Source organism: Plectropomus leopardus, chromosome 6 (genome assembly GCF_008729295.1).
Source record: "Plectropomus leopardus isolate mb chromosome 6, YSFRI_Pleo_2.0, whole genome shotgun sequence".
Classification (NCBI taxonomy): Eukaryota; Metazoa; Chordata; class Actinopteri; order Perciformes; family Serranidae; genus Plectropomus; species Plectropomus leopardus.
The window spans coordinates 13,809,443-13,832,824 of record NC_056468.1 but is presented as its reverse complement, the minus strand read 5'-3'; the positions used below and the strand labels follow the sequence as shown (position 1 = coordinate 13,832,824).

Below are 23,382 nucleotides of genomic sequence, written 5' to 3'. Positions count from 1 at the left end.
GCCTTTTGAACCATGGTCCATATTAAGGTAGATGATCAAAAAGTGTTTTATGTGTGGTAATGATGGCTCTTTGGAGAGTTGTGATTGTAATACCAGGTTATAAAGAACGCAAAGCTGTCTTTGTTTGTTGTGTGCTGGAGGTACAGTGCATGCATGTGTGTAAAATTGTGGTCTTTGGTACCTTCAGTTTTGTGAAAGGTGACTTCTGCAACATGTTTGACAACATTTTATTTTTTTTAAGTACTGTTCTACAAGAAGCTTTTATGTTGTTATGATTTTGGCGGCCCCTGTGGACAAAAGCGGAAGTTTTTCCCAGAATGAAGACTGTGTTTCCCATGAGCACAACTGCTCGGTGTCTTAAGATCTTGATCTGGCTAGCATGTGCATTTGTTTTGGTAATGAGTGAAAGAAAGATGCGTCTTGCTTTTAATACTACTTGTCTTTTCCTAACACGTTAAAATGCAAAGCAGTGAGACAGCCAATCTGTTTATGGCTATGTATGATTTATAACGGTTATATGGCAATGGTAAAACAAAGAAAACCTTGTTTTAGTACCACTCATACACTTAAAGTTCATGTAAGCGGACAACTGACATATTTGGGTTCTTCGTTGTGGTAAACATGAGTCAGCTTTGATTTAGCCAAAAATGTGAATTCGTATATCAATGTAAAACCACATCACACAATGTATTTTGTATATTAAATAGATAAATTGCATACCTGTCTAGGAGGATGAGGATGATTTTTCTCTTGGCTGATCCTGACCTAGTATCAGGCACAACCACAAAATACAACTTCAGAAATCTCCTAGCCTCTGAACATGGGGCACCTGCTCTACCAACTGAGCTACTGGGTGCCCCCTGCTTCCCTTTAACAGGCTAATGTACTACTAACTGTGAAACCTTTCCTGGGAAAATGTAAACATAGGCTCCTCTGGTCTGCATACAGTGAATCATTTTGTTTAATTTTGCAGGGAATCAAACCCATTGACAGGCATCAAGAATGACTATACACCGGGTTGTCATGGTCATTAAAACATTGAAAAGTCATGGAATTTCACAAATACATCTTTCAAGTCAAGGAATTAGTAAAAAATACTGAAGTTTTTGTAAAAGTCATGAAATTCGTTAAAGTGATCTTCCATGGATAACCTTTCTCATAATGTCACGTAACAGCAAATTTATTTAATTATCTAATATGCATCAATGTTTGACATTTTGTTTACCATCAATTACGTTTCTTAACTTTCTCCTTGTGTTCTGTCTCTCCCTGCATGTATGCCAGCTAACTGAAAGTATGTTTGTGGGAACCCTGTATATAGAAACAGCCAATCTTTTTGCTGATGGCCCTGTTTGGTTATATAGGTCACATAGAGGCATACGTATTATAAATTTCATAATCAGTTAAAATCTCCTTGTACTTGATTTAAACCGAGCCATAGGTCAGAGGTCTCCTTGTGCCAGTATGAAAAATTAATTCCCTTATTATTTTCAGTAAAAATGCTAAGTACACTACCATGAGCAACATTTAATTTTCAAGTTACTTAGGATACTTTTAAACAAAAGGCAGCACAGTAATTAACACTGTCACCTCACAGCTAGAGGGTTAATTGGTGACTTTGAATTACCAGTAGAAGTGAGTGTGGGCGTTAATGATCGTATGTCTCTATGTGTCAGAAGTGTGATAGTCTGGCGATTTGTCCAGTGTGTAATCCGTCAGCTGGGATCTGTTGCAGCCCCTCCACAATCCTTAAGAGGACAAGCGATCACAGAAAATGGATGGATGGATGAAACTTAACCTTATTATCATAAATTTGGTTATTATGTGTATCATTTATAAATATATATAATAGAATCGAATACAGTTATTTTATTATCTACATGTAGGTACTTTACATGTTTACAAAGCACTCTGAGAAAGTCACACCTAAAATGCTCCTCATTGTACACACAGTTTCTTTGTCACACCCAATTTAACAATCCCTGCTGCGTTTGGGCACTTTTTTTTTCTTCTCAACATTAAACTGTGAAAGGACCCACATTTGAGCTATGGTGGAGTCTGAAATTAGAAATTGGGAAAGAGAGCTTTGTTTAGATTAGATCTTTCCCTAAACCTCAGATAAACTTAGATTAAAGCTAAAGTTATAAACTTGAAATTTCCTTGAAATGCACCTTTGTGTTTGCAAATTAAGAAAAGGTTTAAATGTTTAAGTATTTCATACTCTTGCAGATGTAGACATTCTCATTGCTTTTTACAAGTAAATTAAAAGCTACAAATTGAATATATAAACTATTGAGTACTATTATTTAACCTCTTCGAATTGAGTAATATGATGTCAGTGTTTCCGTGAAACAAAGGAGAAAGGGGTTCAGAGCACTCAAGCACCCAAGACCAGAGAACTCACTACATCGGGGCCTTCTCTTACTGTGAGGACGAGGTTATAGAAACTCCCCGAGGGCCTTGCAGAATGAGTGGGAGCACCATTTTCCTCTCAGGTTTTGTTGAGTAGGAGGGCCCATTATCAGGAAGGTGTGGTGCCAATAGACCTTATAGATGAGTCAGAGCAGCAGGCATGTACAGACTTTTAGGTTCTCCACCCTAGAGATCCATATCAACACACAGTGGTGCATCTCTGGCCTAAATATACTTGGTAGGCTTCACCATGATTTCTGTTTTTGAATTCTGCCTGCCTGACAAAGATTTTGTTGTAATTTCACTTATGATTTTACTGGGTTAATTATACTGAATATTTAAAAAGTATGAGCACTGGCTGATACAGATTTTTTTAGCCCAGTACTTATATCAGTTTTTCAGGGCCCTGACACAAGCCGATGGTCAGTTATCCGTCAGTGTTTGGCTGTCGGTGAGCATCTGTTGAGCATCTACAAACTTGTTGTATGTGGTAAGATTATTTTTTTAGCCATTTAGCTATTTAGAAGAAACGATTAATTGTTTATGTTATTGTTCTCTAGCACCTAGTTAATGTCCTTTTGTTCTTGAAATATCAGGTTTCGTTGCTACTGTGCTAACTGACTAACTTGTGTCTTGAATCCATCCTGTCAGTCCTCTGGCTTTCCTTTTTGAATTATGACTACAGGCTGCCGCTGACACAGAACGTACATGCTTGTTGGCGGCTGTCTGGAGTTTTTTCAATGTGTTCATGTGCAATTTTTTGACCGAGACACAGACGGCCTGAGGCGACACAACACTCAACCTTCGTCACCACTATTTTTTTATGTCAATTTGTGTCTTGGTCAGTATCTTGGCCTTAAGAGTTACATATGTCGGTAAACAATATATGAGCCAATTTTTTTTATTTCGTTTACCTTTTTACATGGATGCATTACATAAAAAAATTAGATGAGTAACTCTTGAATTTGGTATTAACCAAAATATGTATTGAACTGGACATCATAACAAACTGTGTATCGCCAGGGCGATTTGCAAAACAAAAACATGCTATCAATAAATGACAGCCTCACTGCATTTAGCAGCTTGAATGCTAATTGGCTCAACTGCATTCCCTGACCTGATTCTTGTGTGAATGGCAGATATTTACCCAAAAGGAATCTGGTGTGAATGGTCAAACGTGGTTGAATGCCTGTTCATTATCTAGTGTCATGCAAAAGGTTTGTGTGTGAAAGTCCTGTGAAATGCAGTAGTGTCTTTCCAGTTTTCATTCGGCGATGTGACAAGATGATTGTGGCTGCAAAGGCCCAACGTTGGGGCAGTGGAGCAAGGAGCAGCAGCTGTTCCACTAGGCCGCTCTATTAGCACCTTTTGGAAAGAGACTCCAGGCTCACCTGGCACTCGTCCAGGATGGCTCTCTCACTGTCAGCACTGACAGAGTAGGGAAGATGCAACAGTATTGTGCAACACATTTTAAAGTAGGAGGTACTATCTGGAACACGAGTCTCACATGCACAAACAAGCACTACAAGAACACATCTTGAGTGTACAGGCATTGGACTGAGAGCATGCTAGTTTGTTTACATAGTGAGATGCTTTCACCCACTATCCTGCAACCCGATCTCCATGACTGGCAGGGTTTTACTGTTATACTGTTATTTTCCTCATTCCATATTTGCCTCCTTTCATTACTCTCAAGTGTTAACTGTGTCAGCCAATTTACAAGGCTATTTTAGTTTGAGTTTGTTTTGCATAATGCCCTCCGTTGACTTCACTGGCGTTCAGAATTGCATTCAAAACTAAGTCGAGTTATGCAGTATGATTTCTCAACTGATTCTGATTGCTGTCATCACAAAGATGGAAAGGATAAATCTGATCACATATCAGCATTTCCAGATGTTTTTAACAATGCCAGAAGCAATTTTCTAGTTGTAATCTAATAGCCGCGTGGACAAATTCTCAATAATAGTCAAAAGATTCTCTCAACAAAACAGAAAAACTGTAATGATAGTCTGTTCTCAGTGACCTGAGCTCTTCACACCAGATACGTTGTCCAGCTCTAAAAGGAAATGTGCTGGGCAACCTATGTAATGGAAACAGGAAGATGACTTGTAATTATTATACTGATTAAAGCCAGCCTGAAGTATTGCTAATAATATTGACTATAATGTGAGAAGCATTCGCTACAATTAGAAATGTCTATTTTTCTTAGAGTATATTTTGATTGCTGTAGAGGAAGGCCGATATGGCTTATGAGACCCAGTTACATCTAATTGGTGAGAGAAATACACAAAGTTACTGTGGAGATTGTTCTGACAGAATGTTTTTTTTCCTGTGGTGTGAACAATAAGGGATGAAGTTACATCATTTACTGCAAATGACATTTTTGGAACAACCTCCATCTGGTCTGTGGCGATTCAGTGCAAAATCCCAAAACATGTCAAGACAAGTTGTCAGGACAAGTTGTGATAGGGAATAATTAAAAATTTTTAGTTACCCCTAGACCCTACAGCCTCAGAGCATACTAGCCCTTTGTTGGGGCAACAAACAAATATATAAATTAAACTGTAACAGATAATTAAATATCAAAGCCATTACAAATGCAATCTGACATGGTCTGCATGCTTTCTACTGCTGTTATTGGCAGTTGCACAGGACCTCATGAGCCATTTTGCTTTGTTTTATGAAATTTAGCTGTGTGACCTCATCAGAGCTGTAATGATTCGTTGACTAATAGATCAGTCAATAATCAGAAAATAATCATTAACTATTATCGCAATCGATTCATTGTTAATATAATTTTTCATGCAAAAACAGCAGAAAATGCTGTTTTACAGCAATGCAAATATGGAGATTTCCTGCTTTTCTCTGTTTTACATCATTTTAAACCGAATAACTTTGGGTTTTGGACTGCAAAAACACATTTAAAGCTTGGACTCTGAGAAATTTAGAAATTATCCACTGTTTTCTGACATGTTATAGCTCACACAGTTAATCAAGAAAATAATCAGCAGATTAATCTATAATGAAAATAATCATTAGTTGCAGCCCTAGACCTAATTTGTTTTGTTTCTCTTGGACATATTGAAATCTTCACCAATAAATGAATGTTATTAATGATAAATGGTAATAGCAATTTTGAGGTGCATTATTCCTCTGGATCCCTACTCTTTCGTTTTTAATGGTTTTAACAGGCAGTGTTGAAGCAGCAGATATTGAGTAACATTCATATTTGGTTCATGCACCTGTGTTTACACTGGAGTTACCCACTGTTTGTTTGTCTCCCAGCTGCTGAACAATAAAAAAACTACCAAAACCTTGTATTTGGAGGAACCAGACTGCCATTTGTGGTTTTTATAGCCATGTGTGGGATACCAATGTCCTTAAATCTTGTGGCCAGTGGCCATAGTGCCCCCACCAGAAATCCCATGGGATTACACAGCTATTGTCTTTCTTGTTAATATAATCCCTCAAAGCAAAGATGGAAATGAAACCCCAGCACGTTCCTTTTTCATCAAACCAGGAGAAGTGATATGACAGCAGTCTCAGGGGAGATTCTAAACCCCTCGTTTGCCTTAATTGATATAATGAATGGCATGTGTTTTCAGCCTCCATAGTCTGGTAATTGCCATTTTTAACACCCATCAATGGAATATGTGCAGTGGAATGATTGAAGACATTAATGCTTTTGAGCGGAAATGTAGTTGACAGTAACAAGAAGGATTCCCTGTATTATTAATTAGCTAACGGATGTGATAATAACATTTTATGTGGAACCAATGAAATGTGTAATTCCTTCTTGAAACATGTTTTTTAATGTACTAATTTCCTTTTCTATGTTTTTGGTTTGGATGTTTTCTTTGCCAATGTCAACATGTCTTGACTGAATAGAATAGATTTTAAACCGTATATAGATGTATTATGTTAAGGGTGTGGAGATGCTGTACCATTGTTGTCACATTTATTATTTTTTCCTGTTCTGTCTATAACTAGTGCCATTGTTTGTTATACATTTCAGTGCATATTTCCCATCGTTGTCAGTGTTACTGATGCTTTAGTGTATTACTAGACCAGAAGCTGGCAGGTAATCATTCTTCTTCTTGTCTTACAGGCTGGAGGATCAGACGAAAAAGCTTCACAAGGACATGAAGAAAAGCACTGAGGCTGATTTAGGTGTGTTCTGCCACCAACTTCTGTGTTACCGCCTGGTGCGCCATTGATCTCCACTTGTTCACCAACATACTTGATGTTGCTTGGCAGGTTTTTCAGGGCTAGAAAGATGCTTTGGTTGTCTTGGTTTGTTTGGTGGTGCATCAGTTCTCTGAACAACTCGACAAATGAGACAAAAGAGTGCGGGTTTTCGCTTTAATCTTTTATAGGTTTTTCCAGGCTATCACAGTGCGTGAGTTTTGGATTTAAGAGTGCATCTTTTTGTGCAGTTTTCAGTTAAGGCTCTACTTTCTGCCATCTCTGCCTTCATTTATTCATACATTTGTCGGCCACAGAAACTATGTTTACTCTACTTTTTATTTGCTTATTTGTTGGTTTTGGAGTTGTGTATTTGGGAAGCAGCAGTAGACATGGCCTGTGGTAAGTAGTCAGTTGTGGGGGTGGAGGAGCGGGGACGGATGGAGGAGTGAGAGGCTTCTTCATTTCCTCTCCTTTGTGCTCTGGAATATGGATGTCTGCATCATCAAAGTGTCATAGCTGTCAGGTCCTCATTATCGTTAATGGATTCCATCTGTTGCACAGGTCCCGTCTCCACCAACTGCTACCAAACAAAGAACTGGACCTACTCTGCATGTCAGCGCTGCATTTAATACACTGCTTTCTATATCGACCGTCATTTATCAAGTCAAGGGTGGTGATATGCAGAGCTCCATTGAACTCACTGCCAATTAGCAGGCGAGGGACGATAATATCTTTTAAGGCTTGCTCCGGTTTACAGTTTCAATTAGACTAAGTAACAGGATGCAACAAAAGTGGCAGGGATAACTGTGCTTTTCATAGTGAGGAATTGTTCATGTTGCTTCAGCCCCAGGTGATTGCAAGGGACTTGAGCTTTACATATTTGCACCTTACTAACACAAATCATTAAATCACTATTTCCAGGTCACCTTTTCATTTTCCTGACCCGATAATAAACATGTCTCTCAGACAAGGCCAAATCAAGCAATGTGTTACCTGTCAAACACAGAGAGAGGCAGGAATGCAACACCACAATAACTGATTGGTTAAAAATTGGTCTTGAGAGAATCCCGAGGGAGTGTGAAAAGAGACCAATGAGTGTTCCAGATCTCCATAAAGACCATTTTCACCACAGCCTTTCCTGTCAGCTTGTATCTCCTCAGTGAAGCTCATTTATTTTGACTCTGAAGCCATAATCTGATATGTGCTCTGTGCCTAAACAAAGTGGCATGAGTGCAGATTAACAGTAATTGGTGCTGTCAGTGTATAGACATTGCAAAGATTCTTGGTGCTCTGGTGAATACTTAACACAGCAACCCGCCCCACCAACCCCACCCCCCACCCCTCCAATTTTTACAATTGGGGCAGCACTCTGCCATCCTGCTTTTGGTCTTCAGTTCTTTCCCAAAAGCTTGCTTTTGAAGACCCCACCATATTCAAACACAGACACTGATGAAATGCTTAAACCCTTGGGGTAATCTACTATAATGGTTCAAGAAAAATGTACAAATCTGGCATTGAATTGGATTAGAATGTGTAGATGAGGACATCTTCGGTAACCATTTATATGGACTGTAGTCTAAATGATTGTCTTTCACAAAGTTATTTTACTACGTTTTAACATTATCTTCTGCTCTGTGTGTGTGTGTGTGTGTGTGTGTGTCTGTCTGTCTGTCAGCTATGTCCAAAGCAGCAGTGAAGATCTCTGCAGACCTGCTCAGTAACCCGCTGTGTGAGCAGGACCAGGCCTTCCTGGACTCCATGACAGCTTTAGATACAGCCATGAGACGTATGGACGCCTTCAACCAGGAGAAGGTCAGACCCATTCCCACAGTCTTTCACATTTTTAATTTTTAGTGTGTTATCTCACTCTTTTGCTGTCTTTCCCTGCTTTGTTTCCTTGGCACTTGGCATTGGCACGGATACTATCAGATCGGTATCGGGGGAAATGTCTTTCCTCAGACATACAAAGTAGGAAACTAGATGAGTTTTTTGTTGGAAATGTGTGTTTTCATATTTGTCAATATTGTGCAGCCTGTGGACTAAAAACTATCCGTATGTCTTTCCTTCTGCTGTTTTTGAAAAGCATCTGTGGCATCATCCTCTATAAGCTCAAGCTACTGGTTATCAGCTGTGAAGATTGATGCATTTGTGACTCACTGGTGTCTAAAATAACTCGCACAATTGAAAGGCCTTTTCTCAACAGGAAAATATGTAATACCACAAAATTCATTTGGCTTCAGTTCAACACTTTTTTTAAACATCCATTGTTTAGCCCATATAGTCTTTGAAGGTAATAGCAAACATGTTTTTCCTCCTTTATGGAGAAGAGCAGCTGTAATCAGCTTGAATTTATAATACTTACAACACTTCTCCTCCTGTAGCATTACATTTTTGTTGGTTGCACTAGATGAAGGAGCTCCTGAGGAATCAACAAAGTTCCAGATCGTACATACAGACAAATAGTCCAACAGGTGGACCCAAATGGACATTGCGATCCATAGAGCCACACTGCAAGTGTAGCTTGAATGTGTTCCATCAATTTCTTGACCCATGTTTTCTCTCATCTTGTACTTTTTTGTGTGTTTTTTGTGGATTATTTGTGAATTTCCTGTAATCTTTGTGCTTTTCGCTCTTGTGTGTTTTGTCCTAAGGGGCAACCGTAGATAAGCAGGCATTTCTTTCCAGTACTGTAAGCAATGCAGCATACTGTTGCCTTGCTCTCTCACAGCTGTACTTTGTGAAGATCTCTTCTTTGGCTGTCAGGCCTCTTCAGATTATTTGCTGGGTGCACTTTAGGTTTTTGATTAGAATCATCGCCACAGGTAGTTATAATGTGAATCATAGTGGCACCGCATGTGTGCATCCTCAAGGCACTACGCTGTGAAGGATAGACTTTTAAAGAGGAAAAAAATACAGGAGATCACACTAAGGCATATACCGATTGACTTTTTTCCATCTGTGTTTTCTTGACTCATTGCCCTGCTGTTAGCTGTTCTGGGCTTTTCACATTTGTTTCCTTCAAAATATTCCCCTTCTCTTCACATTTTGTTGTGTACCAGAATGATTTCATAACTCCACAACAATGATCTAACAAGATGCAGAAAATGAAATCCTTTCCAAAAAAATAGATTTCTTTTAAATTCCACCGTAAAATTGTAATATAGTATCTCAGGAACAGCACGCACACCATCTGGATTTGTACATTTTGATAGAGTGGACATGATTTAGGTTTTCTGCTAAACCTCGTGAACTGGATTCAGTTTCCAAAGTTTTAAACTGTGCTGTGTTGCTCCTTGAGAAGATTATATTCAAAAAGGCAAGAGGTATAAAGGTATTGTGTGTGTGTGTGTGTGCGTGCGTGCGTGCGTGCGTGCGTGCGTGCGTGTGTGTGCACGCGTGCGCGCGTGTGCAGGTCTGAAGAGGTTTAAAAACTCTTTCATCCCTTTATCAGTGAATCTCCTAAACTAAAGGAATAAGAAGGATGTAAAATGAGCGGCAGTGTTGCATGTATTTGAATGCATTTTATGTCGGTGATTGTTTTTTGTATGAACTTTATGTCTGTTTTAGCACTACATATGTATTTTTATGTGGCGGTTTTTATGTCCAACACAAATTTCCCAAGGGACAAATAAGAAATCTTATAATACTGAATATGTGAGTGAAGCAGTGTCTATGCTACAGTGCATAGAAACATATGCATTATCATGAAAACTAGTTGCAGCAATTTTAAAATAAATGGTCTGTGTTGCATGAGTTGGTGAATAAATCTCATCATGAAGTAAATTATAAAATAGATTTGTAATTTAGGTGTAATGTCATATCTAAAACTTATCGTTTGCTTTGATAGAAAATGGCCTAATTGTCACAAAGAAGAAGAAAATCACTGTACTGAATATAAAGTATGCTTTAGGTAAGGTACATTTTAAGCAGCTACTGTATGCTGTGGCAGTCACTTTTGTTTCTTTCCTTTCTTCCTTAGCTAGAACATACCAGTCTTAAGACTGGCTTTGCTCACAGCTCATCAAATTTTACAGGAGCCATTTTGAGTGACTAGACAAAGTAGAATGTGGGTTGGACTGAGCGTGTGGGTTTGTGACCCGGGGTGCATATGTTCCAGGACTTGGCTTGGTCGAATGCCCAGGAGAGCACTCCTGCCAGTTTGACTGTTTCAGTATAGAGTAACTTCTACATTCTTCAGATTTTATACAATATCACATTTGCTATCTTCGAATTTGGACCTGAAGGAAATTTCTCCGCAGTGCTGCCATGCACACTTGGCTGTCATTGAATAAGTGATGCTGCGTAATCTAAATCCACCTCAATCTTTTCTCATCATTTAAAAACCAAAGTTTGAATATCTTTCAGCATCAGTCTCCTCACTTACCGATTTCCTTTTGAAATCATAACCTTAATATCTGCCAGCTCTCCTGAGTGACCTCATCAAGTCTCTCAGTCATTCCTCATTTAAATGTTATTTTGTATTTTCACATTTTAAGCAGTCTCCGGGAGCAAAAGGTGCAACTTGTCTTAGTAGTGTGTAGTTGTGATTCCATTCTTCGGCTCCATGGTGTGTAGTTTTCCTGTTTGACTGGGACGTGTTTGACATTGATTCAGCCAGGCACTTTGATCCCAGCACAGTTCTTCACTTGTGGAGGACAACAGTCACCAACTGTATTGACGTGGTTGTGTGTTTTTTTAACACACTTTCATCCAGAGTGGATTTTGACAGCTAGGTCACACCTGATTTTCTCTGCACTTCTTTCAGTCTTACTAAATAAAAATCCTTGCCTTAACACAATGTTCAGTTCCAGGTTTGGGCAGGGCTGTGTGGCTGAAAGTGAGCTGAAGGCAAAATAGTGATTGTGAGCACTTTTTGGTCAGCCTGCTATGTGGAATATCACCCCAGGTTTGCTAGGTGTTTAAAATCTAGCACAGCTCACTGGAACACTACTCGAGCTTCTCCCTTCAAGCTGACTGTTGATTCTGACGGCACCAGCAGCAAACCCTATTGCTCCTGCAAAACAGACACAAAAGCATCCACCCTTTGCTCTTCTCCGTGTTGAGACGAGATGTTCTGCCTCAGGGTTCGCAAGTGAGAGAGCCAGCAGATAAAACGTGCAGCGATAATGAAGGCAGCAGTGGCCCAGGTCTGTGTGTTTATTTCTGGGGCTGAGGAGGGCGCACAGCCCCGCCGGCACACTGCTGCCGAAGCTGAGCCCCAGTGTAGATGGCGGCAGCGCAGTAGAGGATGCTCCGTTTGGAGGGATATTGATTTCCTCTGCGATCTGTGTGTATTTTTGGGAGGCCTGTGTGCCGGGATGGCCTCTGCCCCGTGACTCACTGATGGAGACTACTGCTTGAGCGCCGGCCTCAGGCTCTGCAGGGCCTCCAAGGAATAGCTCTGCCCCCCCTCTCTGTGGGAAGGGGCAGAGGGTAGAGGGCACCAGCATGCTTAAGCAAATCTGCCGCTGTTGTTCTCCCTCCTCGCTGCATGCTCTCACCTTAGAAGCAGCGGCGCAGCTCAAGTCAGGGAGGGGGGGATGGTGTGAATATGTAAAACAAAGAAAATGTGAATTCCCATGTACTTATTTGTTATTGGTTCTCTGTTTTCCCTCAAACCACAATCAACCATTTTGTACTTGGAAATCTGCCTGTGTGAAGCAGTGAGTGTTGCTGTATGTTCTCATAGATGGTCAGGGCATTTTTACAGAGCACAGCTGCGATCTCGCTTCCTTGTTGTTGTGTGATTGACTGTCCTTCCAATAGCGAGTGAACATATGATTAGTGGAGCTGCTCACTGTTCTCATGCAGCTGTCACTTCACATCTTGCTGCTTTAAATTCTCCTTTACTGCGCTTTGTATCTACTCTGCACTTGACATGATTGCCTGGTTAACTTAGCAGTCTGTCATGCTTGAATATCCAGTGGTAACAGTCATTTTGAATCTGCAATGTAAATGACGCTGGAAACTTTATTAATTGTGCGCCAACTTCTGTCGATGAGACTTGGTGCCGGGGCTGGAGGCCTCAAGATGAGATGTTCGTTTACTTCCATTTAACACCCCCCTTCCCCTCCTTTCCCTCCCCTGTCGGTTCTGGCAACCAGAAGCAGAATGCAGGAAAATATAAACTGTTATTGTTAAAATGTTTGTTTGCAAAGAACTTTCATCTTGTAAGGCAGCCCACCCTCCACAGGATTTGAAATCAGTTGGGCTTTGCTTTCATGTCTGTCCCCTGACAGTTCCATCCTTTTGTATTGCGAGCTCAATGAATATTCAGGGGTTCCTCCTCAGGGCTTGTGTACAATAAAAGAGTCAACGTCACGAAAGTTTCTTTGCAAGCCCCCCCTTTCTCTATTTTTCTTGAGTGCTCTGTTTGAATTATACACAATTGTTGATGTTTGTGCAGTGGCATTACTTTGCAGCTAATGAGCGGGAGATGCAGATGCTATTTTGCTCCGATTTTATTTTTGATGTAACTCAATTTGACAGCGAATAACAATTTGTCTCATGTCTCATCCCCTGATGTAGAGGTGCTTACTGCTTATGTTAACAATTTTCCTTTTTATTACAGGTCAACCAGATCCAGAAGACTGTTATTGACCCTCTGAAAAAGTAAGTGTCCATGTGGGTTTCTTTCACTCTTGAATTTTTCTTTGTAAGTGCTGTATTTTTACGGTTGGCTTTAAATGTCTCTCTATACCAGACCAGGGTCAAAGAGTTGTTTCCGAGAAGTTTGATATTTGTTCGGTGCACGTTGGTGGAGTTTTTCCACAAAGGACCATACAGTGAATTTAGATGCATTGTAAAAACACAGGAAGGTACTGTGAGGGCAGTTTAGTTCAGCTTTGGTGGCTTAATGTTCCTGATGTGGTAAATCCATACGACACACTGAGCAGATTAAGTCCAGTGCCTTGTAACATTTTTATGATTTGACCCAGCTCTGCTCTTTACACTGGTAGTGCTGGACCACAGGAAGGCCTGAAGTGTAGTAATGCAGGTTGTAAAAATGAACTGGGGAGTGAGCGGTGCTGCTGTGGTGGAAGTGTGTCTGGAAGAAAGTTTATTTGGTTCTCATTCCTAATACTCGCCCCCATTTGAGCAGGCGGTGAATGCTATTCCATTCCTTAAGCCTCACACACACACACACACACACACACACACACACACACACACACACACACACACACATACACACACACTGTACACATGCACATGCACATGCAAAGCAGAGGTACTGAAGGGAGTGGCTGGACTATCCCACCCTTCTTCCGGAGCGCTTGTTAAGGTTTTGCTTCCTCCTCTTGGCTCCTCCCAGGAGATTTTTCTCTGTAAGAGACCATGTGCATATGTGTCTATTGCAAGTTCATGTTTAACCCCAGAAGCTTGTGAGTCCCTTTTTTTTCTCCAAAATAACCATTGTTAAGAGATTCCTCTTTAAAACACAAATAGGTTGGGTTAGTGTCTGTGTGTGTGTGTGTGTGTGTGTGTGCGTGTGTGTGTGCGTGTGTGCCTGTGTGTGTGCCTGTGTGTGTGTGTGTGTTGAGCCCCTTCTTCCTCGTGTGCTCTGGTGGCGGAGCAATGACAGGATGGAATGGTTCTAATTTCCTCTTCCTGGTGGGCGGCAGGCGGACGTGTGGGCAGGCTCAGAATATGGCAAAGGGCCCAGCTTCCTGGGCCCAGAGCCGTGGATTGGTTGAGGAGGAGAACTGTCTCAGGACAGTGCACACTCTCACACAAACATGCACACACACACACACACACACACACACACACACACACACACACATAACACAAACACAAACCCAGATTTTGGAGGGGGGTTGCTGTCTCATAGATATGGTATTTTAGGCCATAAAGTTAGGCATTTACATGATTCTGAAATAGAGCACAGGAAGTTCATAAACGTGTTCTGAAGGCAAACTACAGTGGTGCCTTTATTAACTTTTTCTCCCCCCCTCCTTAAAAACACAGCACTATTAGTTTGTCAAAGTGTCTTCTATAGAAAACTGAGACACAAAAGCTACTATACTTTAAAGCTTCCATTAAGATTCCATTAGTCCATCACTAATGAATATTTCTATTATTGTTTACTTAGTCTCAAAATATTCTATTGGTGATCTTGTGTCATCATAAAGAGAATTAGAGAAGAGTTGAAAAGGAGAAGGTTAATGTTAATGGAAGACCTTGAATGGGTTGTGTGTGTGTGTGTGTGTGTGTGTGTGTGTGTGTGTAAGTAAATAAGTGTGTATGAGTGTGTTAGGTACGTGCTTGTGTCCATGCGCTATTGCTATTTAAAATTTTGGCATCCTTACTTGATGTGATAAAATGTACAGTAAACAAATGAAAAAGAAGCAGCCCCCCCCCCCGACCCCCCGTGTCCCTTTCTACTCAGCGGGGTCACTGAATGACATCACTGTGGTTATTTGAGGGGAGGGGAGTGCGTGGGCATTGAGGCGTTTGTGTTATCTAGGCCTCCTAACCTAGCCCTTTCTGCTCCGTTGCTCTTTTGGGTGAGACAGAAGTCACGCCTGTTTTGAGACCTTTGCCCCGGGTTGAGCTATGACTGGACAGGCCACACTAACCCCTCTCACTCAGAGGAAGAGGCCGACAGGACTATTTGGCCTTAGCTGTGGGGCTGATGCGATTTTTTTTAGGGGGGCCAGTGTTGAATTTGATCTCATTTGTTGTTGAATTTTTGCAATCAAAGTTCAGGGTTTTTTTTAACCAAGGATGTTTGCTATGAGGTCATCTTTTTTTTTTCCATCTTATCTGGTGCATCATGTATCCGGGCTGCCTGTGTTGTTTAGTTGTGATCGACAAAGTACAAGGCAAGTTGTGGCAGATCAAACTCTCCTGCTGAGACAAAGGAGGTTCTGCTGGCATGTACGTCACACATGCACATGAGTTCCCATGGTCCACAGCTTTTAAACCATTTATACAACAGGTGCTAGTTATTTTACTTTCACTGCGAGCGTATTTAAAAAAAACTGACCTCGTGACGTAACCCTGTCTGACACTGCTCCGTCTTCATCTGAGAGCGTGACACTTTGGAGGTGGCAATTTGCACATGAACAATTCCTTTTCCCATATTTTTAGTGGTTTGCTGTGTGTTTTCTGCAGTTGTGAGTTATGTGATGGTGATAGTCAAAAGGGACAGCCAGCCTCATAGACTGAGGGTGTCTAGACCAGACTTGGGCTTGGCCGACGGCTCAGACTGGCCTGTCTGTGGATTGGCAGCTATTCATAAACACACTCTTTGGTCCAGATGCTATTTCCATCCAGCCTGTTCACCACACCCTGACCTGTCACATGGACAGTGGTGTGCCCTTGGCCCCAGCACAGCCCTCAACCAGTGTGAGACCTCATTCAGACTGCAAATGCAAACCGAGACTGCCGATCTGTAGTTGTCCAGCCGAGGCCAGGCCATCGAGGGAAAATGTCTAGTAGTTACCTTCAATCAGGGCCACTACTGCATATTCTTGTGTGGGAGCCTTTGACATAGCTGAGTCACTGTAACGTCTGGACACAGAGAGCCCTGACTGTAACAGCGAGACATCAGCATCCAGCACGGAAAGGACAGGAATGGGTTAACAAGCAATTGGCTTTGTGTCTAGCTCTTCGCCTCCTTCAGCGCCAGGAGAGCAGTAGCCCTTAAATCTCTCAGTGTGCTGCTGAAACATAGTAGTTGCTTGCACTGTTGTCCCATTTTAGAGCACAAACATCACGCCATCATGATGTGTCATGAGGAAATTGCACCGTGCTCTCAGGTGAAGTGCGCCGGTGAGAATGCGATCAGCCTTTGTGTCGTTTGAAAGCTGGTTTGCTGCTGCGTTGTCATCAGCCAGTAGTGTTGGAGAGCAGTCATGCCTAGAGGGCAGTTACATAATCCCTTGGCACTTCAAGTATGTGTACACTGGAGCAGATAGTAGACTTGAGGATCGGCATCCACCCCTGCCATAAACTGGGCCAAAGTGGTATTTTATAAATAGCGGTAGAGCGTGGGCCGTGGGGCTGGGCCGAGCTGAGCTCCGTGATGTCACTCAAACGCTACAAGACCACTCCTTGCTTAACTTCCTGTAGGAAACAATCCCGGCTTGTCTGAGACTGAGCCTCGTTTCGCGTCACTTTCTACCCCCCCTCACTCTTGCCCTCTAGTAAGGTGCTCCGGCAGACACAGTCTAGGATTTCACAATCAATCTACAGGTTCTCAGTGGTCCCCGCATCTGCCGCACAGAGCAGAGCAGGGCAGGGGTTGGCATGAAGAGAGACGTAAATCATGAAGCCCACACATTTTGTGGCTAATAACGCTATGGGCAGAGGCGCATGTTATAAACTGCTGTAGTAGTGTGCCTACACAGCTGATGAAATGCTTTAAATGAGTCATTCAAAAAAGCTATATCACTCTTCATTACGAGTGTTTTTATGACTGACTCACATGTAGCAGACACCTGTTTGAATAATCTTGTGGCCTGCTTTTTAAAAACACCAAAATGTGTTTGTTAATGTTCATCTTGTTAAGTTGGCTTTGCTATAAATTTTTTAATGACTGCTGGGATTTTGAATAACAAGTAATGCTGCTGTGTTATTTTCACCTCACATTCATACACACATTTGTTGTGTATTCTTTGTCTTGTAAATTTTTCTTTTTTAATTTTTAGCAAGTCTAAAAAAAAATGTTGGCCCATGTTATTGATGCTTACATTAAAATCTTATAGTTTGGATTTGAGCTATTATGCAAGTATGTTAACTTAATTTTAATTTTTATTAAATGTTATTGGGTTGAATATTTACTAGATGCTAGATGCAGCATTCCCGCTTCCCATTAAAAGCAGCCACAAAACCAGTGCAACAAGTCCCAGGATGAAGCTCAGACTCCTGTTGCTAAGTTACAGATGAGTGTTTTCCTATTTTTAGTGCTGAAGACTAGGATTCTCATTGCAAGAATATATTTTCATTTGGAATATGATAATTGTCACAAAATGAATTGTTTCATGCCATTTTGAACTACAGTAATTAGATAATAGATTAGAGGAAGCTTAATGCAGAGCCGTCCTCTGGGGTTTGAGAGTACCTCTACAATAAGATGTTGAGGAGAGGGATTTATTAATTCATAATGACTCTTATTAAGATAGGATGCCATGCAGAATGCATGTCTACAAATTTCATAGAGCAAGAAAAGCTGTTTTAATGATGCTAGAAAACTTCAGTTTCTCCCAGAAAATTATGTGATAGTTTTTTCCCTTTTGAGTGCTATGTGCAGCACAGCACTGAGTGTCAGGGTATTTTTTGCTGGCTTGCATGCATGCATGCTTGTGTGGAAATTTTCTTTAGTGCCCTATTGTCTGTGTCTGAGATGTCTAAGGTTGTCTGTGTGCTGGTTTGTTGCAGATACAGCGGCGTCTTCCCCAGCCTCAACATGGCAGTGAAGCGTCGGGAACAGGCACTGCAGGACTACAAACGGTTGCAATCCAAAGTGGAGAAGTATGAAGAGAAAGAAAAAACCGGCCCCGTTATGGTCAAACTACATCAGGTACTGTGAGTTTGAAGCTTGCAACGGCGCACGTGTCGGTCCACTCCAATGCTCCCTCTATCTGCAGAAGGCCAGAGTTCACCTGCTCTTACATGCTGCGCGTATTGTGAATAGGGCACAATAAGTGGAAAAAGACACAAATGCTGACTGGATATGAACAAAAATAGTTGAGCACATGCATACTGTACATGTGCGCTCCTTCACCCACGCAAGCTACCAGGCTCTCAAGTAGTGCCTTTTCAAAAAGGCACTGCTGCACATCTACAGGCACGTAATTGAGAATTGTAGACACACATACACACCATGAGGCCACTACAGAAGCGCACACATTCACAGATAGCGCTGCAGTGTTGCCTATGCTATTGCCTCTAACACATCCTCACATGGCGAACCACCCACACACATTGAGAAAAGCACTGTCAGGGGAACAAAGCCTTGAAGAGGCCCCTACATCCCTGCCCTTTGAATCCCTTTGCACTTAAAGAAATGATCCTGACAAAACACGTATGCCATTTTAACTGGCATGTGTAAAGAAAACTAATGTTGAGAGACCATATCTTAATGCAGCCGATAAACAATATGCTGTAGTTTTAATATAGCAACTCCCCCCATCCCCTTAATAAAAATTCTCACCCTCTCACACATATTCATTGTGCATTCCATAACTCCATGCCTACAGTAGACTACCCACTAATACATTCACACACAGATCAGTGGTGCTGGAGTCCACTCACAGCCAAGTCTGCCCACATAACCCACTCCTCCTCACTGTGGTCGTGATTACAGCCTTTTTTTTCCTTTTTCTTTCTTTTTTTTTTTTTTTACACTGCTTCTCCGTGGGAATTAGGCAAATATCTTTCTGAACAATAAGAAGGACACTAAAGATGGCTCCAGTGCTGAAACACTTGAAACTAACTTGTTTCTATTTGCAGGCATTTGTTTTTCCCATTATCTGGAACTCTTTGTTTTTGTGGAAGAACGTGCAAAATTATGTGCATATAACAACATGAGCTGACGTGATGAAATGAGAGGATGTAATGTAAAGTCAAAAGTGATAATGACCGATGGTGACCTTTTCTTTTATTTCCTCTCTCCCCTCCACACCCCAGGCCAGAGAGGAGCTCCGACCAGTCAGGGAGGACTTTGAGGCCAAGAACAAGCAGTTGCTGGACGAGATGCCCAAGTTCTACCACAGCCGCATCGACTACTTCCAGCCCAGCTTTGAGGCTCTCATCCGCGCACAGGTTAGTGATTCTCCTCGCCTGGAGATGCACACACAATGAGGCGCACACGCATGCAGGCACACACCCACCCCACAGTGTGCTGTTACGCCCTCTGAGCGTTGGTTAAACAGTGGATCGAGTGTCTGATGGAAGGGAGTGTATAATCCTGGCAGTCTGTCTCCCTCCACGCTGTCCTAATGTGATTAACCCCCAGTGACGGCCCACACTACTGTGTTTAGCCCAGGAAGGCCTCATCTGTCTGGCTCCACTGCAGCCCTGCAATACATCCTTTAACCTGAAGCTTCTCTTAAAGCAGCTGGGCGTCTCACGTTAGCGCCACCATGTCCTCCTCCCCCACCCCAGACCTGCCTGGCCATGTCATTTCCTCTTTGGGATAGTCACTGGCACACTCTTAATTAGTAAATCAGATTATCCTAGACCTAATGACATTTATGGAGTTACATGATGTACTTTGAACTTAAAATTAGCAAAATGAGCAACCAACATTAATTGTTTCCTCAAATCTGAGCTCAGGTCTTTTACCTTTTTACCTGCACGGTTCAAGAGCTCTTATAAGTCACACTTGTGCTATTCTGTTCTTTCCACATGGCCTTTATTAATGTAGCTCAAGCACATGAATGAGCATTTACACATGTTTACACACACACAGCCACACGTGGGTGGCCAGTGGACCAGTGGACCTCATCCCCAGCCTTTCTGCATGTGCTCAGTTTCATCCTCCACTCCCTTCTCTCCCAGCCGCTGTTGCTGTTCAGCTCCCAGCGGCAGCAGGAAAAGGCACAAAGGCTGCCTTTGTTGTGAGCCTTCAGCTTTACTTCCACAAGTCCTGTCCAGCAACTGTCAGCGGGACACTTAGCCTGACCTGTCCACCTGTACAGATGTTGATGAATTGAGATATTGTCTTGATTTTTTCACAGTTTTGCATTCTCTGCTGCGTGAGTTCATTTAGAAAAAAAAAACACTTAAAAGATTTCTTTCTTTGTCCTTTTCTCAGTTGATTTTCATTGTTTCCTAAAACAGTGGTCACATAGTGTTGAAGGACTTACTGAATAGAATGCAACATAAATTATTCATTATTTCGGCTGGCTAAGAGGTCAAAGTGTAACCTCTGTGTATAAATATTAACCAGCTGGAACTATGGTATGTTAAAATGCCCAGACAGAAGTCATGTAATTTAAAGCTCTGCTTTACCCAAAGACGTCTTTTTGTACCGTAGGTGGTCACAGCTGTGCGAGGCTGCGTTTACTCCTCGTGGTGACCAGACTAATTGTAATAGCAGAGTGTCTTTGCTACAGAGGGCGCTCAGACACTGATCTGGTGTACATTATCATCACTGGTCATATGGACATTTCCGATGGCCCTTTCAACAAGCCATTTTGGAAAAAAAAAATATCCGCTTTACCCCCACAAACAGCAGTAACCCAATACTTATGGCCCACTCATGTGGTTTAGGTGGCAAATATTGAGATAAACATACAGAGGTCTTTCAGACTGAGCACTTAAAAAGGCTTGTACAAGGTGGTTTAGGAACTTGACTTTTTTTTCTTGTTGTCTTGACAGTCAAATCTGCTCACGACAGAGTGAAACAAAAGTTATTTCTATATAAGATGCATGAGTCTTAGTTTATTTCCAGCTTGACCCAGCTCTTTTTCTGTCGTGTCCTTTAGCAAATCACTTAGCATCTCTCCCACTGGTTTCTTGGTTGGTCTTGCTTTCTCGGCCTACAATAGGACACATGTGCAATTTCAGAGAAGCCAACGATGCCCCCTTAAGAACATGGTATCGTATGCATCGCTGCATGAATAAATATTGAGATGTGTGTGTGGGTTTCAAGGGGTTGTATTTCCCAGTACTTTCATTCTCTGCCTACTCTTCTGGAGTCTTGTAATGTGATTAAAGTCTATTAATCATCAAAGCAACTCTCTAGGGAGCCTGACTCATGAACTAAGGGGAAGAAGCAGGGGTGGGAAGTGTCAAGAAAGCTTTCAGTGAACACTCTCTATCTCTTGTTCAGATTGGGAGAGAAAAGCAGGGTCACTACCCACTGAAGTGCTAGGTTTTTGGGGGCTTTGTCGGAGTTGTTTGATATCTGTGGGCTCCCTCTTCTCTTCTTGAATCACTTCTCATTAGCAGGGTTGAAGAGGTATGAGACCAGCAGCTTCAGACTAGTGTAAGTAAAAGCAAGGTTAGATTGTGCGAGTGGCGCAGAGTTTGGATATGATTTGTTGGGAGTCTTTCCTGAGAGGCATCTAAGAAAAGTCTGTGGATGGATCGACCCCATCGAGTCTCTATCAGAGGACAGACAGGACCATTTTTCCTGCCATCACAGACTAAGTCTTTTTCCCTCCTGCCCTCCCAGGTTGTCTATTTCACCGAAATGTACAAGATTTTCAGTGAGCTAACAGACCAGATCGACCAGGCAGGTCTGACTGATGAGCAGAGGGAGAGGGAGACCGAGGCCAAGCTCAGCGAGTTGCGTGCTCTGTCCATTGTCGCCGACGACTGAGTGAGGAAAGCCGAAAACCGGGAAGGGCTGCTTTCATGCCTCTCTGAATGGATTGCACTCTTTTCAGGCTCCTTCGCACAGTTCAAACGGACAGCAATGGCCTTAACCTGATTATCAGATTGTTTCCTTGTGGCCTCATCACCCCCCCCCCACCCCGTTCCTCTTGCACTACACTCCCATGTTTCATTCTCTCTGCAGAGACTCAAAGCAGCTGAAATGCCACATTAACTAAGCCATCAGCCAAGTGCGCAACATTATAAGCCAATATGTTTTTCTTTTTTCTTTTTTTTTAGCAAAGGAAGCAAATTGTTCTTGTCAGAGCTAATTAACAGGTTACACTTCTTGGTTTCAGAGATGTCTATGAGCATTTGTTTCTTAAGCAGGAAATCAGCAAGGAAATGTTCTTATTAGTCACATCTGCAATGTTACCAACAATCTGTGAAACCGTTTTTTTTACCCAAGTTTGCAACAAAAAACACTACAGACTGAATGTTATGCAATGTACTGTAGAGTACCGGCAAGAAAATGTATTTCTGTATTTTGGCCTTTGCTGGTTATCTCCAAGTTAAGCTCTGTGCCATGTTATGTGAGGGATTTTTTTTATTGGGGTTTATAGGATGATATTGGTAACATCACCTGTGCATTATGTGCCTACATTGTCCTGATGGTGGATGTAACATGTGAACTAACTTGAGTGAAGTGACTTTGTGCCTGTGCAGCCCTGTTGAAAGGTCGACCACTCTGGCTGCGGAGACAAGTAGCTGTCGAAGTCTATTCACTGTCCAAAACAGATGCTGGTGCTCCCTCTAGTGGTAAATATTGATCATGACACACCATTTCCTTTTATGCACACCATCCATCCTTTGTTGCATTGTTGGTGGATCAGTTTGACGCTCGCTCATTGTTGGCGCTCTGAGAAAGTCCTTTCTCTGTTCCCTCTGAACCAGGGTTGGAAGCCACCTTTTACTTTGGCTTTCCTTGATTTTGGACCAAATCATACTGTCATTGCACTCCTTTGTTTCCACCTTTATCAGGTACTGCCTCAGTATGATAAACACGCTCTGGTTAATAGGGCTACATTGTGATACATTAATTGCTCCCGTACCGTTTTTAAAACAGTGTCATAGCAAGAATTTGACTATTTATTCTTTGGCATAATTTTTAAAATTAGTGATACAAATGCTTAGTTGATTCTGTCTTTGTGTTTGAGTTACAGTATGTATTAATGAAGGCTTTTCTAAATAATGAGTTTAAGTGGGAGATTTTTTTAACACAACTAAGTGAACATTTTAACATTAGAGTGGGTTTTAATTTAGGCTTTTGAAATGTATTAACACTACAATCTGTTAAATGACAATGTTTTCAGTCATCATCTCAATGAGTCAATCATGGAATAAATTAACTGTGAGAAAAGCAACCATGTCTACAATCTTACTATCATGTTGCCACCTTGATGGCTTTAAGTTTGGATATCCACTGATTATTTCTCAGGCTGAGTTCAG

At 41.7% G+C, this 23,382-nt stretch overlaps 1 protein-coding gene across 1 annotated transcript in view; it reads left to right on the top strand.

Annotated features, from left to right (window-relative positions):
- Positions 1-23,297, top strand: part of bin3 (bridging integrator 3) — a 32,611-nt gene extending 9,314 nt beyond the window's left edge. The window contains exons 4-9 of the mRNA XM_042488196.1: positions 6,521-6,582; positions 8,276-8,412; positions 13,172-13,212; positions 17,989-18,130; positions 19,240-19,374; positions 21,734-23,297. Coding sequence (XP_042344130.1) covers positions 6,521-6,582; positions 8,276-8,412; positions 13,172-13,212; positions 17,989-18,130; positions 19,240-19,374; positions 21,734-21,880 — 664 coding nt within the window. The 3' untranslated portion in view covers positions 21,881-23,297. The remainder of the gene's footprint in view (positions 1-6,520; positions 6,583-8,275; positions 8,413-13,171; positions 13,213-17,988; positions 18,131-19,239; positions 19,375-21,733) is intronic.
- Positions 23,298-23,382: the final 85 nt, after the last annotated feature.